The sequence below is a fragment of the Eublepharis macularius genome, chromosome 5, assembly GCF_028583425.1.
Source record: "Eublepharis macularius isolate TG4126 chromosome 5, MPM_Emac_v1.0, whole genome shotgun sequence".
NCBI lineage: Eukaryota > Metazoa > Chordata > Lepidosauria > Squamata > Eublepharidae > Eublepharis > Eublepharis macularius.
The window spans coordinates 117,023,084-117,040,891 of NC_072794.1; the positions used below are offsets into that span (position 1 = coordinate 117,023,084).

The 17,808-nt window shown below is 41.6% G+C and overlaps 1 protein-coding gene across 1 annotated transcript in view; it reads left to right on the forward strand.

Annotated features, from left to right (window-relative positions):
• The window catches only part of CR1 (complement C3b/C4b receptor 1 (Knops blood group)), a 167,260-nt gene that overhangs the window by 51,666 nt on the left and 97,786 nt on the right, over positions 1-17,808 (forward strand). The window contains exons 8-15 of the mRNA XM_054980427.1: positions 576-672; positions 3,211-3,296; positions 9,402-9,593; positions 10,836-11,021; positions 11,125-11,178; positions 12,113-12,175; positions 16,264-16,302; positions 16,786-16,824. Of these exons, the coding sequence (XP_054836402.1) occupies positions 576-672; positions 3,211-3,296; positions 9,402-9,593; positions 10,836-11,021; positions 11,125-11,178; positions 12,113-12,175; positions 16,264-16,302; positions 16,786-16,824 (756 nt within the window). The remainder of the gene's footprint in view (positions 1-575; positions 673-3,210; positions 3,297-9,401; positions 9,594-10,835; positions 11,022-11,124; positions 11,179-12,112; positions 12,176-16,263; positions 16,303-16,785; positions 16,825-17,808) is intronic.

Here is a 17,808-nt window from a genome sequence, read left to right on the forward strand (position 1 = left end):
TTTCCATCAGTGGTATGGAATTTCCCTTTCTCCCCTTTACCAGCTGTAGCCCACTGATCTCTACAAAATGTTGCTTCTTGTGGGTAGGCGATCTTGAGGAATGATGTGAGGGAAGGTCTGCAGTGACAAAGAGGAATCCGTGGAAAATGCCATGTTTAGTCTGGATCCAGCCTTATGCGTATGGCCATAATGTTGGGGTTCTTCTTCTAAGGTGTTTGGATATTTGGATTTGGACGATACAAGTCACTCATCAAAGGCTTTGGCTTGTATCTTATGCAGTCTGCAAGCTGAAGATGACTTCCCTACCACTTCCTCCTCCTGCAGCTTGCTGAGCCCCCTAAAATTCTGTTCTAGGGTAGTTTAGGTCAGGGAAGTTTAATCAGTGCTACAGAGGGCAGGTCAGGGGTAGGTCAGGGGTCTGCTGTAAAAAAGCGAATTGGTAGATGCTATCTCCACTACTGGAAGTGCCTTTGTGTCATGAATAAAGTCAGGCAGGATACAAGCCAGATTTCTGTGTTCTCATACTGCTATTTTTTAAATGAAATAATAAAGTAATTTCCTAATCTTTCTCCTAGGAAAACGATGTCCAACTCCTGATATAGAGAATGGCCATATAGTAGAAGACAGTGAACTGCGGCTAGGGGATCAAATAACTTTTGCCTGTTATGAGGGGTGAGTTGTAGGTTGCCTGCCAGATCAGTTTAAATGAATGTAAAACTGTTGCTGTGATCTACTCAGATTAGGCTAATACTATGTCCAGGGGCTGTTCCCCACCACCGAAAGCCCCAGGCTTTTGGACTCCGATCCGCACCCCCCCCCCCCGAAAGCCCCAGGCAGACTCACCAGCGGCAGAACAGTTGCAGATGAGGAGCAGAGGAGGCAAATGTGGAGTGTCCCTGGCCCCAAAGAAGCCGTTGGACGTGCAACCCAACTGTTGGGCAGGGGAGGTCCGGGATGGAGCAACCTAGCAGCGGGTGAGCCAGCTACGGCCACGGGAAGGCCGACACCACCCAGGCTCCATGGCGAATGCCGGCCCAGGCACAACGGGGAGAGAACACCCATGAAGCCCAGCAGGCGGAGCGGGTTCTCTCCAGGGCTGTGATTTGTCGCCTGCCGTACCAAAGACCAATTCAGCAGGGCAGGATTGGAGGTTGGGGGGAAAGGCAGAAGACAGCCCCTATGAACACAGAGGGCCAGGGTGAGGTGAAGGGCTCTGGCCACGCCTGGCCCAGGTGGTGTGGTGGCAGAAACGTGGAAGGTGGGGTGGGTACTTAAGGAGGGCTCCAGACCAGGGCCGGGGAGGAGAGTACACGCAGGACTGTCGCTAAAGCTAAGGGACAGCCTCGCAGGTGGGACCCGTCATATGTGAGCCCTGGGGCTCAGCAACGGACCCACCTTTTCTGAGGCCTCCTAGAGGGAGCCCTCAGGTTGCTCAAGGTTGTTTTGGCTGGGCCAATAGGGCGGCCCAGAGGACAGGAGCAGTAGGGACACATCCGATGCCAGCAAACCCACGCCACAACACCTGGCCTTCAGAGCATCCACAGCAGCCCCTAACATACTGTAATAATATCTCTGTTAGTTGGTGGGTTTTTAGGGTAAGGAATAGATCTACCACTTGCTTGATTTAATGGTTGAGTTGTAAAAAATTATCAGAGGGTTATTTGCTCAGCTTCTGTGTGAAGCTTAGAAGCTTATAAAATCTTATCACCAGTGTTAGTAGACTGGCAGGAATTAAATTCAAGGTTTTGTGTCTCATCCCATTGTATAAGTAGGATTCTTGTACATGCTGGCCAAGTTGTTATTTCAACAAAGTGTGCCTCCCGTCTTAAGGTCAGGGTTCTTCAAAGTATGAGGCAGGCTTTTTGACCGTTTTCTCCATCACATTATTTCTGTAATGTAAAGCCTTTAATTTCTATAATAGTAAGGCCACAGTTTCTGCTGTGGTTGATGTGTGCTGTCAAATTGCCCGTGCTATTAAATATTTAATGTCTGAATGAATATGTATTAGGTATGGATGTTAGAACTGGCTCTTCCCTTGAAAAAGGAAAGAGCTTTCATCAGCCTCAAGCCTCAAAAGGGAAATGGATTGGCACTAAATAGGTTAGTTTGTGGTTCTTCAAGCCGCCAGATGATTTTATGTTAAAGGGAATGTGCAGTCTTTATGCTGGGTCCAGATACCTTGTGAGCTAGTGCAGTGGTTGCAGACTAGTAGTGCTTGCTTTCAAACAGCAATGTATGTTAGGGGAATGTAGTTCATCACCCCAGCTAGTGTACAATCAGTGGTCATAAAATTTCACATTGGACTTCGTGGAGTTTATGTCGACGTCATTTACTCTTGTTGTAATATGACAGGTAGTCAATCTGGTGTTGCTTTCTTTGAAAGTTTTGTACATTTTTATATTGTACTCTTACTCTCAACTATGGATTAATTCCCTGTAGTCATATTTCTAAGCTTCTTAAGCTAAATAGGAAAGGTAAGACAATAAATATTAAATAAGTAATATTTCTGTGGGGACTGAGCTGAGAGTAAGTAGCTTTCCTAAGGATATATGGATAATCACTGTCAAGGAATTGGTGATTTTCCTTGTTTGTAGCTCAGTCTCTTTGCCAGTAGGCTAACAAACTTTCAACAGTATAATATGGATTGTGCTTGCATATGGGTCCACATGTGACCTCATTGGTAAATATACTCTCTGTCCTCCCCTTCCCATTTTGAAACCTATTTTAAAAACCTGTCTCTTAATTCTTTTTGAAAACATTGTTTTGAGTCTCAGTAAGGCCTTGGGTTTAAGGCGGCCCAATCTCTCTCAAGTCCACAGATGCATTCTACTGCCAATGCATCCTAGTTGGTACAAAGGAGTAAGTCAGCATGCTGCAACCTTTCTAACAGTTGTCACAGATGAAGATAAATGGAGAAACCATATCAAATTTTCCACAATGCTTTGTCTTAGCGTTAGATAACTGAAAACAGGGCAATATAGTCCTGCCAAATCCTAATCCTGCAAGCTTTTCCAGGTAAGCAAATATTTCATCTAGAATTGATAAGGTCCACTGTAATCTTTGAAAACACTGTGTCTAACATATGAAGGAAAGGCCATAGTAAAAAGGAATTTTGTGGTAGCATGACAAATGACTCCACTTACAGGAAGAATACTCTGTTTTTTCCTATTCTGCCATGTGTTCTAATATATTAAACTCTTTCCTTTTTAGATACAGACCAGTAGGGAGAACTGAAGCTCGGTGTATTTTGAGCGGCGGCAATGTTGATTGGAATAGTAGGCCTCCACATTGTGAACGTAAGATAATCTATCCATTAAGGTCTTTCTTTAAGTATTTTGGTGTAACTATCATGTCGCCAAAGCTTTATTAATGAACCCGGGTGCCTGAAACCTTGGTATGGTGGTCAAACCTCAGTGAGGCTACCATGCCGCCCTCTCTCTCTCCCAAACTGACATTCATTATTTATTTGGTCTAATGTACCAAACTAGGACGTACCCCTTAACATGTTGAGGGGATTTGAGTAGGTTAGCAAACCAGAGAGCATTACCATCAGGAGCTCAGACACTTGACAGAGTCTAAACTCCTAGCAGAGTCATTGAATGGACAAAATTGATGGGGTGAGGGAATCCTTGAAAGGTAGCTACTGGACAGCAGCTGTGCTGGAAGGTGATGCTGATGGAGGATCTTTCATAGATGACGGTAGTGAAAGTTTAGCTTGTTCTTACTGCGCAGAAGAAGGCAGTAGTAAACAACTTCTGATAATCTCATACCTCAAAAACCCTATGATGAGACAACCCTAAACGAAAGAAGATATAGTGCTGGAAGATCAGAATGCAGTCAGGTCAGAATGCACTCAGTTAGCTAATGGGGAAGAGCAGTACCGGTACCAGTAGTGCTGTTTTTATTGGTGTAAGTGGATTAAAGCTGAAAGGACATTCAGTTGCTGATGTGAATAGTTGCAAAAGGAAAGTCCAAAGCAGAACGATACATGTAATAGGAACATGAGCCCGCTTGTGGGAAGGGCGGGTTAGAAATATAATTAATAATAATAATAATAATAGAATGTGGGATGTATGAATCAAGGTAAGTTTGAAATCGTAAAATGAGAAATGGAACTTTTAAACATTGTAATCCTGTGTGTGAGTGGCCTAAAGTGGACATTAGTCCATCAAATAGACAATTGTATACATGAACATCACTGGACAGATGATACAGAAATCAAGTTGATTACATAATCAGAAGCAGAAAATGGAGAAGCTCTGTTCTCTCTGCTAAAACAAGACCAGGAACTGATTGTGGTACAGACCACAAATTGTTAATATCAAAAAATAAAGCTGATGAGAAAAACTAAAACAATAATAAAGTTAAACATTCCTGAAAATTTTAAAGACTCTGTAAAGAACAAATTGGCGTTACTTTCAACATGAACCAGAAGAACTGTGAGTTGAAACCAGAGACATTATCAAAATAGAATGCTCAAAGAGTAGTCCAATGTTTCCCAAACGGGTTCTACAAGAAATTGGTCAAGAATTCAATATTTGCGCAAAAGTAAATATTTATTATTTATTTAATTAATTAAATTTATATTTTGCCCTCCCCGCATCAGCAGGCCCAGGGTGGATTACAGTCAGTATAGTAATTTAAAATACATATAACTTTAAAACCAATAAAATTACATAAATATTTCAATATTTAAAACACACAGCAGCAGACTTCTCCAATAACCACCACCCAACCATCTCCAAAGTATTTAACAGGCTGGGTGGGTAGGGGGGCATGTTTTCCTCTAGTTGGCCAGTGGGGAGGCCCAACCAGCATCAACCATACGCCTGGTGGAACAGCTCCGTCTTGCAGACCCAGCGGAAGGATAACAAATCCGGTCAGGCCCTAGTCTCTTTAGACAGAGTGTTCCACCAGGTTGGAGCCAGGAGCAAAAAGGCCCTGGCCCTGGTTGACGCTAGGTGGGCCTCCCTGCGGCCAGGGACCATTAACAGCTGTTTGTCGCTGGATTGAAGCATCCTCTGGGGCTCATATAGGGAGAGGCGGTCCCGCAGATATGCTGGTCCCAGTCCGCATAGGGCTTTATAGGTTAATACCAAAACCTTGAATCTGATCCAGTACTCCACCGGTAACCAGTGCAGCTGGCGCAATACTGGTGTAACGTATGCATTAGAAGGCACTCTGGTGATGACGCGCGCTGCCACATTTTGGACCAGTTGTAACCACCGGATCAAGTTCAAGGGAAGCTCTGCGTAGAGCACGTTACAGTAGTCTTTATTATTATTACAGCACTTAGCCAGTACGTTAACCATAGAATTTAAGTGCACATTTTACAACCATTTGAAACATGAAGCATATAAGTATATACAATTTAAAAACATAATTTCCTAATATCTATCAAAATTTGTAAAAACCAGGAAGTCAGCATAGTTCTAAGCAAGCAACTGAAATGGAGGCCTACACTCTAATGGGCTTTAACGACCAGAGCACAAAATTTCACTATCTGGTGTAATGCAGTAAAATCTGAGTTTGACAGCAGTTTCTCTAATTTTTTCTTATCCAAATGTTCTGAGGTACCATCCAGAAAGGGAATAATAAATCTCATACGTGCTTCCTTATAGAAAGGGCATCTCAGGAAAACATGTTCCTGGGTTTCAACCTCCCCAAGTATGCAAGGACTGTACATTGTTTTTGTTTGTTTGTTTGTTTGGTTTAAAAAAATAAAAGAAAAATAATAATAATAATAATAAAAAAAGTATGCAAGGACATAGCCTCTCATTCCAAGGAATCTTGTTAAATCTGCCATCCAGAACAGCAGAGGCGTTACAGTAGTCTAACCTAGAGGTGACCATTGTAGTTAAGTTGCGGGTCGAAAGATAGGGGGTGAGTTGTCTGGTCTGTCGGAGATGGAAGAATGACAACCTGGCAACCGCCATGACCTGGGCCTTCATTTTCAAGAAGACATCAAGGATCACCCCCAGGCTCCTAACTCTCGGAGCCGGTGTACGCACCACCCCATCGAGTGTAGGAAGCCTGGGCCCCAAATCCACACTCCCACGACTCAAGTACAGGATCTCCATCTTTGAGGGGTTTAACTTCAGACAACTCTGCCTCAACCATCCAGCCACGGCTTCAAAAGCATGCTCCAGGACATCCAGGGCCGATCCAGGCCAGCCGTCCATCAACAGGTATAGCTGGGTGACATCAGCATACTGATGACACCCAAACCTGAAACTTCGTACCAGCTGGGCGAGGGGGCACTTATAGATGTTGAACAATAATGGGGAGAGTATTGCCCCCTGCAGCACACCACACAGTAGCGGATAGCGGGATGACAACTTCTCCCCTAGCACCACCCTCTGTCCCCGACTGTGGAGAAAGGAGACAAGCCCCTGTAATGCCATCCCTTGAATTCACACGTCAGCGAGGCGGTGGGTCAGAAAATCGTAATCGACCGTATCGAATGCTGCCAAAAGATCTAATAAAATGAGCAGCGCCATTCCACCTCGATCCAGGTGTCTGCGAAGATTGTCCGTGAGGGCGACCAGCAGTGTCTCGGTCCCATGGTCCGGACAGAAGCCGGACTGGAAGGGATCCAAGGCCCAACTAATATGCCCAACTATCATGCTGAAAATAAATCGTATATTGATTTTGGATGCAAAGTTTATTTTAATGTTTAAGTAAATTTTATTTTTATTTGTGTGACAGCTTGCCTCCCTGAGCCTAAGCTCTCTGGAAGCAATGTTGTCCCAGTTCCAATGCTTGGAACCCTGAGGAGCCTTTTTCTAAACCTGGCTAAGCTACCAGAAAAGCTTTCCTGGGTTTCAAGGTAGTCGCACACACACAAATGAATACTGCTGCTGTAAAAATATAGAAATCTTTATGGAATAACAAAAAGTGTAAAGTTGTTTAAAAGCTAGTAGTCTCAGCAGATCATATAATATTAAAATAACAAGCCTAGCTGACTAGGCAATACATTACCTGGAGATGGTAGCTCACTTCTGAGCGTTCAGCAGATAATTGAGTTGTGGCATAGGCCCACAGGCTGGAATAGTGAGAGGTAACAACTGGAAAGCTTGGTAGTGGAGTACGTGGGGGCTTGGGGATAGATTGACCAATGCTCAATTATAGGATTTGGCTTGCTCTGCCAGATGGCCAGTGGTGACCAATAGAATCTCCTGCTTCTGGGAACTTTTTCAGAAGTCTCACATCATTACTCCTTCTCCCCTCCCAACTCTTAAATCAATTAAGACTGTTCTCCAGGAAGTATGGTCTTGAGAGAGAGATAAGAAGGGAACAAGAGTGCCTGAGGCCAGGTACATTTCATAAAGGAAGGAACTAATATTCACATTAATCCTTTGGTGGAATAAAAGTTCTGTTGCTTCACAATCTGATATTTGAAAAACAAAAACAAAAAAGACTAGGAAGAAGTTGCTCTTATTTCTTACTATGTAAGCTGACAGGTTTATCGTCACTCTTCACAAATAAATTTTCTTGACTCTAATTTAGCAGGAATTTAAATTGTGCTCTCCACCACCATCTTTTTCTGGCCTGTAAATGTTTTCATAGGTAGGTGTTTTGAAACATTTGATGAGGGGTTCTTCCATGGAATAACATTGGGAAACACTGCCAGAGGAAATGGAAAGCCTCAGGTGATGACTGATGAAACTTAAAATTGCTAAAGATAGATGAGAAACAAAAGTAAAAGGTGACAGAAATACAGTTTGGATTCTAAATGCACTTTCCGGCAACTTATACAGTCAAAGAAAACTATTATAATATCTAGAACAAACAAATACAAGTGAACAACAACAAAAATTACAAACGAGCTCTGTCCCACAATATCCAAATAATCAAAAGGAAATTCAAACCACAGCTACGGATGCTGAAAGATCAACATGGAAATACATTATCTGATGAGATGTCATGAGAAGACAAGACTCACTGGAAAAAATAATAATGCTAAGAAAAGTTAAGGCGGTAGGAAAAGAGGAAGACCTCACTAAAATAAACCACGGTCTTAAGTTTGCAAGTTCTGGGCAAGGCTGTCAATAAGATGTTTTAGAGGTCATTCATCCTTTGGGTTGTCCTAAGTCAGAAGCAGCTTGACAGCACATAATGCACACGTTCCACAGTAGGTGTCAACCAACTCTGGTTGCCTCTCCGATAGCAAGAAAATGCTGTGAAATGTTGCCAGCTTTGTCATCTGTACTTGGAAAATCACACAGGTTTGGAAGTTGGTATTAGAGCTGCTGGGAAGCAGTTGGGATTGGTATGAGAGAAGAGGAAAACCTGAGTCAATAACTGAAATCCTGCCAAATGGATCCTCTTCATCTGTAACCCAAATATCCCATTTCTTCCTTCTTACTTTTTTTGTGTGTCTCATCTAATATTGGGAAATATTTGTAGAGCTGTACTTTACAATATAAATACTAGCAAAAGGCTAGCTAACTTTGCTCCATTACCATTACTAAGAAAGAGATCCATTAAAACTATAGAAACTAAAACACTGCTTAGTATGTGTGTGCTGAATTCGGAGGAAATTTTGTCCTTTGACCTTCCTAGAAGACATTGGCCTTATAAAGTAGAAAGCAGTACCTGCTGGATCTCTTTATAAAGCTTTCTAGTTTTTCCTCTCACATTTTTGTGAGGTCTAAAAGATGCATTGAAAGTAAGATTGCTAGGGTGCTACCTGAGTCATTGTACTCTAGACTAGAAAATTGTGATGTCTAGTGAAAATCTGGCTGTGAAAACATTTTTATCATATCAGAATCTGTTTAAAAATAACTGTCTTTGTTAGCCTGTGTTTAGGAACTGGTGCTGGGAGAACAACCTGTTTCCCAGACCATTTCAGCTCCTGTGCTTAAAAAGCATTGGAAAGAAGTCAGCTGTTTGAGTTACTATGATGTAATAGTTAGGATGTCAGACATGGATTTGGGAGACCTGGATTCAAATTCCCTGTCTGCAGTGAGGATTGCTAGGTGACCTTGAGCCAGTCGCACATACTCAGCCTACCCCATTTAGCAGGATTAATAATAACAACCTTTGATTTATATACCATCCCTCAGGATAACTTAACATCCACTCAGAGCGGTTTACAAAATATGTTATTATTATCCTCACAACAATCACCCTATATATACTGGTTGAATTGGAGCTCCGTGAAAGAAGAGTGAGATAGAAACATGTGGGATTAAGGGGTTTGCCCAAACAGAAGAGTTCTCAGGCTACTGAGTGGACAGGTTTATGTAGAGTGAAAGGAGACAGTTGCAGTCTAGTATCAGAAAGTGTACTTGCTTGACTAGCCATTTTTAGATGAAAATAGCATCAGCCCAAGTGCAGTGTTAAGTGTTTTATTTCTGCAACTAAACAACTTGAACAAAATGTTACTATCTCCCCAGGTGTTCCTTGTTATCCCCCTCCTGAAATTGCCAACGGTAGGCATAATGGGCAGGGGGACAGCTATACATACGGCTCTGCAGTAACATATCAGTGTGACCCTGAGTTCTCTCTGATTGGAAACAAGACTATTGTGTGCACAGTTGACAAAAATCTGAACGGAAAGTGGAGTGGATCTGCACCTCAGTGTAAAGGTAATGGAAATGCACGTTTACTCCTATCTGGCTGTGTGCTGATTTGCTTTTAGTGCACATAACCGCTAGATGGAAAAAAATTAAGAAACATTTGATAACAGTGCGGTCTCCCAAGCATTGTACTGCTGAGCAATTTCCTGTCATTTCAGTGGTGCTTGTTTGAGAAATTCAATGGAAGTTGTATAGTTAACAGTGTTAAGGGGGAGGGCATTGTTTTTGCTGGGGGAATGCTTCAGCATAGCCATGATACAGCTTAACTTAATGATGACTGCATTATCAGATTACTTTCAGTGAAACTTACCGTTAACTAATCCGATCCATCAGTGTATTTTATTTATTTATTTATAGTCCGCCTGTCTCGCTGAAACTCAAGGCGGATTACATAGTGTGAGATTAGTACAATCAGTATCAAGGAATTTCCATACAGTGTCAAGCACATTTCCATAAACAATGTCATAGGATTTTACAAAGACACAGCATTAGTAAGGATCCAATACAGAATTGAAGAATTGCTGAATCAGAACATAATCAATTCTAGGACTGACATTAGATAACATGAAGCATAGGTAGTATATAGGAGTACATATTCAAAGCAACAGATAATATGCAAAGCAACATAGTAGTGAAATCTGTGGTCCCTAACTCATTAGCGAAGCATCTGAGACCCTCTCCCTACAATACTTCCCTCCTATCTGAGTAAAAAGCCTTTTTGAATAATTTGGTTTTCAGGGGACTTTGTATAACTATTAGTTAACTGAATTGGAACCACATGCTGAAAGTAAGCCATGATGGTAAGAATTATCAGATTATTTTAATTGAAGTTAATTTCCAACTAAATGAACTCAAGAATACAGACTAGGCATTGATCCTTAATATAGTATCTTGCAACCTTACGAATCTTTTTTTACTGTCACCCTCCCAGCATTTAAATACTGTTCAGTGTGCTTTGAAATAAATGTAAGCATGTGAGATGGATGCTGCTTTCCTTTTTTAACAATGTAATGTCTCCGTTTGAATTGAAAGTAGAATAGCTCTTGAATTTCATGTTCATCTTAATTTTTTTTCCTGCAAAAAACCGGCAAGCATAGTTCCTAATTAATCTTCCTTTTTGGCAATGGTGGGTGGTTCTTGGTTCCTTTTTGGCAATGGTGGGTGGTGGGTGTTTTCACTTTGCAGAATTGGTCCCTGGTTTATTTTTTTACATAAATATTTCCTGATATAATGTTGTTGTTCTCCTTACAGTGGTGAAATGTAGAACACCTGAAGTCTTAAATGGAGTAATGATAACTTCGTATCAGCCTTCATACACATATCAGGACAGAGTAGTATTTAGATGTCATGATAACTTTAGGCTGAAGGACAACAGAGGTGATATTTCATGTGGATCTAATAGTACATGGGAACCTCGTCTTCCAGAATGTATTGAAGGTAAACATTTCATGTCTTTTGAACAATGTTTAACTTTAATGTTGACGATCTTAAATATAGCACTAAACCATCAATTCCCCCCTCCCTTCCGCAAATTGGCTAGATATTCGTCCAACTACTTCTTCAGGAGGAGATATGAAAAGTAGCACTCCAGCAGGTGAGTAATATCATGATTAAATCAAGACATTGAGCTTTAGGATGCATATTTTGGCCTTGGAATCAGCACTAGGTGGTTTCACATGCTTAACCATATTCTATAATTCTGCAGTCTGCCCTTGCTTGGATTCCAGCTAACATACAGGCAGGCATCCCAAGGACTGCTGTAGATGTACCTAATGGCTTAGGTTGTTTACTAAGATATTTTCCTTTTGAATAGCAGACCGCTATGCCATATGCCAAACTGCAGTGTTCCTTGGTTTTGAAAGAGGTTTGCCATCTGACCAGGCGGTCTGCTTAAGAAATGGGTCTGGTGCATGGAACTTGTATTGTTGTTCAGAATTAAGTCACTGAAGATTATTTAAGGCACATGTTATTCTGCGCAGCCTGTGCAGGGGCAGAGACCAGTATCATAAAATGGAGTACTAAATGGATTTTTTAAAAAAAATCTCTTTTGTGTGAAGTATACATTTCAGCTGTATGGAAACGTCTTTCTTGAATCAGCAACATAGAATATGAGCTTTTGATCTTTTTTAAGTATAGCACCATTTTGTGTGAGATCCTTGTCTTCTTTCCTTTCTTTCAATTTCATCCTAGTTATATTTGAAGATGCAAATTTGCAAAGGCTTGCAGACTGGAAAATGTGTAGGCAATGGCTATTAAAATCTCAGAATTATGAGAAAGGGCTGAAGGGAGTAAGGCCTTCCTGCCAAACTGTTTGTGCCTCAATATATAGTGTAAGTGCTGAAATATATGGGATAAGCCAGCTTGTATAGTAAACATGGTGATTCAGAAGTATTCAAGTTCCCAGACTTTCCAAGGATGGTCTCAAGATAGATCTTTGTGTAAATCTGCTATTAGACACTTAAATTTTGAAAGAACACAATGCATTATAGCCAGTATGTGAAAGTCAGTTCCTGTCTCTTGTTATGCAGGGCCAACTACACGGTCACCCATTGGGTCAACAGTAAAACCAGTGGAAGAAACCACTGAAATAGGTAAAACAGTTGCTGTGATCTCCTATGGCGGGTTTGAGTGTGCTTGGTGCTTCAAATTCAGCTTGTCTCCCTTAGCACACTTCTATCGTTTCACAGAATGTGTTTACAAAAGTATTCAGGGTGTTATAAAGGGAATATGATTGTTTATCATATTTCTGTATGCCACTTCTTCAGAGTCCTGCTGGAGGCAGTTTACAGTTAAAAAACATAATATAAAATCAAGCTATAAAACAGAAGCAAAACACTAAAAAAGCTGGTACAATAAAAACCCTAATTAAAAGCTACCGTAAAAAGATGTGGTTTTGCCTAAAAGAAAGTAAAGTAGGCACCATTCAAGCCTCAGTGGGGTGACATTCCAGAGGTGAGGTGCGGGCGCAGAAAATGTCGTGTTTCTAATCGCCATCTGCTTCAGCTCTGAAGGTTGGGGGCACAGAGCAGATCTTGAGAGGTAGATATTAACTGATAGTTAATAACTTAGATAGTACAGAAAGAGAGAGGTTGAGGCCAGGGTGCCTGAAAGACTATCTGGGGCCTTCAAAGTCAGAACCAGCACTTTGAATTGTGCCTGGAAGCACAGTTGCAGGTTACCCATCGGTTTCTGGGATTGTAGTCCATTGCACTGTTGTCTGTATTACCTTGCTCTTAATGTGTTTTCTTGTACCATTGTAATCTATTTTCTGCAGTGTGATTATTTAATTCACAGTCTAGAGATCCGTACTGAATCCAGATCTTGGTTAAAGTTAAAGCCTCATTAGCTGAACACAATTGTACCCAAATTATGGTCTACTAAGCAAGCTCTCTGAGAGACATATTTCTTGCAGCATGATGAAAATATTTTAAGTCAGACATCAGATTTCTTGTCAGCAGAATGAATGGAGAACTCGTTTGAATTTATGATTTTATTTAAAAGAAAGCCTAACTCTTTATTAGGAAAGAGCTTGTCAAACATAAACAGGTGCAAAATAATCATACAAGTCCACAAAAAATGCATTCGATAAAAATCAGATCGCCTAACACTTTTTAAATTTAGCTAAATGGATAATTACAATTCTCTAAGATTAAGACAAATCAAGTTTTAAACTGATAGAATATGTAAAATGGGTTAGCCAAGCCCACAAGATATGCTTACCCAATATAAGGTGGTCTCTCACGGGAAGCCATCAGCAGAAAGTCTGACTAGACCCTTACATGACACCTTTTTATGCAGAAGTTGATAGTGTTAAGAATAGAAATAAAATAGAAACTTTAAAACATGATTGTCCCCTAAATAAATAAATGGTCCTCAAATGGATTATGCAGATGAATATCAGGTGAGCTGAGATAGATCTTTACAAAGCAAGGGTATAAAGCTTAAAACAATTGTTTACAATTAAAGAACAATAAGCCTGAGGTTTCTTCAGCTACACTAATGAAGTGTCTGGTTGAGAAGCAGTCCTAAACTTTTAGTAGTTTTGCCTCACCAGTAGATGAACTTTTATATAGATTGTTAAACTACTAGCAACAAAGCCCGTTGCCACCTGCTCTGCATGTGATCCTGGCTGGGTGAAGAAGGGATGGGCATTGCCTCCTACTGAGGTGGGTACTGTCTCATGCTCCATTCCTGATCCCAGCCGGGTGAATGGGGCAGGCTTTTTCACCTCCCCTCACCTGATCCTGAAGTGGGGCAGGCATTGTCATCTGCTCCACTCCCAATCCTGGCCGGGTGAAGTTGGGGGCAGGCATTACCTCCTGCTCTGCACCTGATCCAGGCCAGGTGAAAGGGGATGGGCATTGCCTTGTGCTCCACTCTGATCCCTGCCGGGTGAAGGGGGCGAGCATTGTCACCTGCTCCTTGCCTGATCCCAGCTGGGTGAAGGCAGGGGACAGGCATTGCTACCTGCTTCGCTCCTGATCCCAGCTGGGTGAAGACGGGGGTCAAGCATTGCCACCTGCTCCACTCCTGATTCCAGCTGGGTGAAGGTGGGGAATGCACATTGCCACCTGTTCTGCTCCTGATCCCAGCTTTGTGAAGGCAGGGGATAGGCATTGCCACCTGCTCCCCTCCTGCTCCCAGCTGAGTGAAGATGGGGAGCGGGAATTGCCACCTGCGCCACTCCTGATCCCAGCTGGGTGAATGCGGTGGGTAGGCATTGCCACCTGCTCTACTCCTGATCCCAGCTGGGTGAATGCAGTGGGTAGGCATTGCCACCTGATCCACTCTTGATCCCAGCTGAGTGAAGCCAGGGGGGCGGGCATTACCACCTGCTCTACTCCTGATTCCAGCTGAGTGAAGATGGGGGGCAGGCATTGCCGCCTTCTCCATGTCTGATCCTGGCCTGGGCTTCCTGTCGTGCGCGCTCTGGAGGTCTGGCTGCCTCATCTGGGCTTCTCTCCACAGCAGCACCCTCTGGTGGTGTACCAGGGTAGAAAGTGAGTTGTCTTGAATACACATAGCCTTTTATATAGTAGGATGTAAGAATACATAGATTAACATGCATACATATGATTAATATCATAAAATGTGATAGCTCTATTGATGATTTGTTATTCTGTCTTCTTTTGCATTGTTTTCTAGTTTAATTGCATCATTTTTATACTTGGCTATTGAGTGAAAAAGGTAGACTATAAATAATGTAAATAAGTATTAGTGTGCTGGGCAAAAATGATCCAGTAAACAAATTTGTTACGCACAGTGGTAAACACTTTTTGGCCCTTACAGATTTAAACAGAAGAGTTTGTTCCAGTGTTGTGAAATAAAATATACAACTTGGTAAACAGGTTTGGTGTACTGGTTAAGAATGGCAGGACTCTAATCTGGAGAACCAGGTTTGATTCCCCACTCCTCCACTTGAAGCCAGCTGGGTGACCTTGGGCTAGTCACAGCTCTCTCAAGCTCTCTCAGCCCCACCCACCTCACAGGGTGTTTTGTTGTGGAGATAATAGTAACATACTTTGTAAACTGCTCTGAAAGGGTGTTAAGTCATCCTGAAGGGCGATATATAAATCAAATGTTGTTGTTGTTGTTGTTGCTATTATTATGTTATAGACCAAGGAAGGGTAATAAAAGATTTAGGACCACCTTCTCCCCCCCCCCCCCAATACCATATGGTACTGCTTATTTCAAGACCTGTATGAGAAGTTTCCTGCTCACATAGCTTTGAACCTCAGCAGTATAGTGACAACACAGTTGTCTTGACAGTTTCAAGTAGTATAGCATAGGATTCAGGTGTATAACTTTCTTTCCATGTGTTTATATGGGAGTATTCAGGAAAAAATTAGGATTGAGAAATTTATTTACTGCATTTATCTGTCTTTATTGTTGAGACTGAAGACAAATTACAGCTATGCTATAAGAAGAATGCAATAAAGAGCTTAGTAAAACTTTGACAAGCCATTCATTTCAGTCCTGTTACCTTTATAAAAAGTGCTGTCCTGCCCTGCTTCATTTTACTAGGCACCTATTCTCTTTCTAAAAATGTGTTCCTGAACAGTTCTGTTTTACACATTTTGTGAAACAATAGAAATGTGGGAGTTTTCCTAAGATTGGTCAGGCCATTCATCCAGGTATGCTCCTTATGGAACACTTTGGCTCCTGGTTCCTCCCCCCCCTCCCCCAACTGTAAGCCATTGGAGATTGAAGCTACCGAAGAAGATGCATGATGAGAAATAGGGATGGAAGGAGTGGGTTTGTGAAGCCCTAGAATAAAGCACCAAGGGGAGAAGTCTTCTGTCAAGACTGGTACAGATGACTGAGAAAGAAAAAGCTTGTTGTGTAGCATGACAGTGAAGAAATTTTCTCTAGAAAGAAGCTGCAAGAGTTGTAGCAGTTTTGTGGAAAAAATGCAGAGTGGTGGTGGTGGAAGTTAAGGAATGGCTCTAGAGTAAGCAGTATGGAGAAAGCATTGCACAGCCAGTTACTGGAAGAAGCGGAAGGTCTTGTCTGGATGTGTCACCAAGCCTAACTATTTAAAAAATGCTTCTAGTGCTTGTGGGTACCCCAAACACTTGTTGACTGTTTGATCCGCTGTAACTCCTCTAAAAAGCAATTTCAGGATCTCTGCTGTGTTCTGATCAGATGCTTTTCAATGTCTCTTTCTTTCCTTGCCTAGCAACTTCAACAGTAAAAAATCTCTCAGGAAATTATTTGGGTAAATTTTTAGTGCTTGTTTCATGTTATTTCTTCTGCTGGGAATGTTTGCCATGGTAAACTATAGCATGTGTTTTAGTTTTGCTGGCCCTGTGTATTAGGTTTTGTGGCATACCTTTCTATGTATTGCAAGAATCTGTTTATTTGTATACCTTTTATCCTGATATGTAATTTAAATTAGCCTCCAAAGTAGATTTGGGGCATTAAAAAAATTCATTAAAATTTGAAACAAAGATACTGCATGCAGAAGATTCTTGGCTGAACTAAATCCAGGCATGATAAAAGGTATCTGGTTTCTTCTCTCCCACCGTGACCCTGATGCCAGTTAAAAGCAGAAAGCAGGCAGTTCTCAGCTTCAGCTAAATCTACCATGGAGAGGGGCCTGTTTGCTTCCTATCCAGACTCAGATAACCCTGTTGATGTCAGTTTGACACTAGACACAAGTTTTTCTTTTTTAAAAAAAAACCTTTCTCCTTTCGTACAGGATCTATAGAGCCAACAGAGAAGCCGAAAGATGAATCAGGTAAAGGATGGTGATGGCAAAATGCATTCTTATTTATTGTTGTAGTTGCAATAAGTCAGGCAGTCTTTTTATGCTGAGTGGTTTGTGTTGATTAGGGGTGTGCGATCCAGGTCTGGGATTTGGGGGAAGAGCCAGATTTTTGCTGATATGGCAAAATCTGGCTTTCCTGGATAAACATAGAGAATCTCTGATCCAATCCAGGTACCTGGATTTAGGCCCAAGAATTAATCCAGGTATTTTGGTTTAATTTGGGAAACTTCACTGGCTGTTTCCCTTGCTGTTTCCCTGCAAAGAAACAGTAGTTCCAGCCTTTATTGCAGAGATGGTGGGATGTCATTTTCCAACTAAATTTGAACCTGACTGTCCTCTAAAGACCTCCCAAGTTTCATGATGATTGGACCCCAAAGAAGATGCCCCCAGCCACTCACTCCATTGTTTCCTATGGGGAAATGTCAAAGCTGACATATAGTGCAGCAACACACTAGGGGATGGTTGCCATGGCCAAGGCATACTCCCAAATGCAAGCTCCACACACACAAAGCCCAACAAAACCGAACTGATGCCCCCCCCCCAAAAAAAACCTCAGAGAGCACAAGCAGACTCATTCCCATGACAAGTAAAAGGTTAACTGAAATGGTTATAGAACTACATTGTAAAAAACTGATCTAGGAGAAGATTCCATTACTATTTTTAGTCCGAGTTGGCTGGCAATCCATTCACCTTGTAAAATCACCTGAATCTGGAAGCTGATTTGAGTCTTTGAATATCTCTTGTCTTTTTTTTTTAATTTTTATTGGATGGTTAACATAGCATGCATAATGTTATTACATCTTACTTACTAAATACCCCCTATATATGCAGTATATGCTCCCCACCCCTCCCCTCCCCCTTTCCTCTGTTGACTTCCAACAGCACTTCAACCCCCCGTTTCTTATTACAAATACTATCTCTTAGTTGTTATTTTAAACTTAATGGTAAAGATTA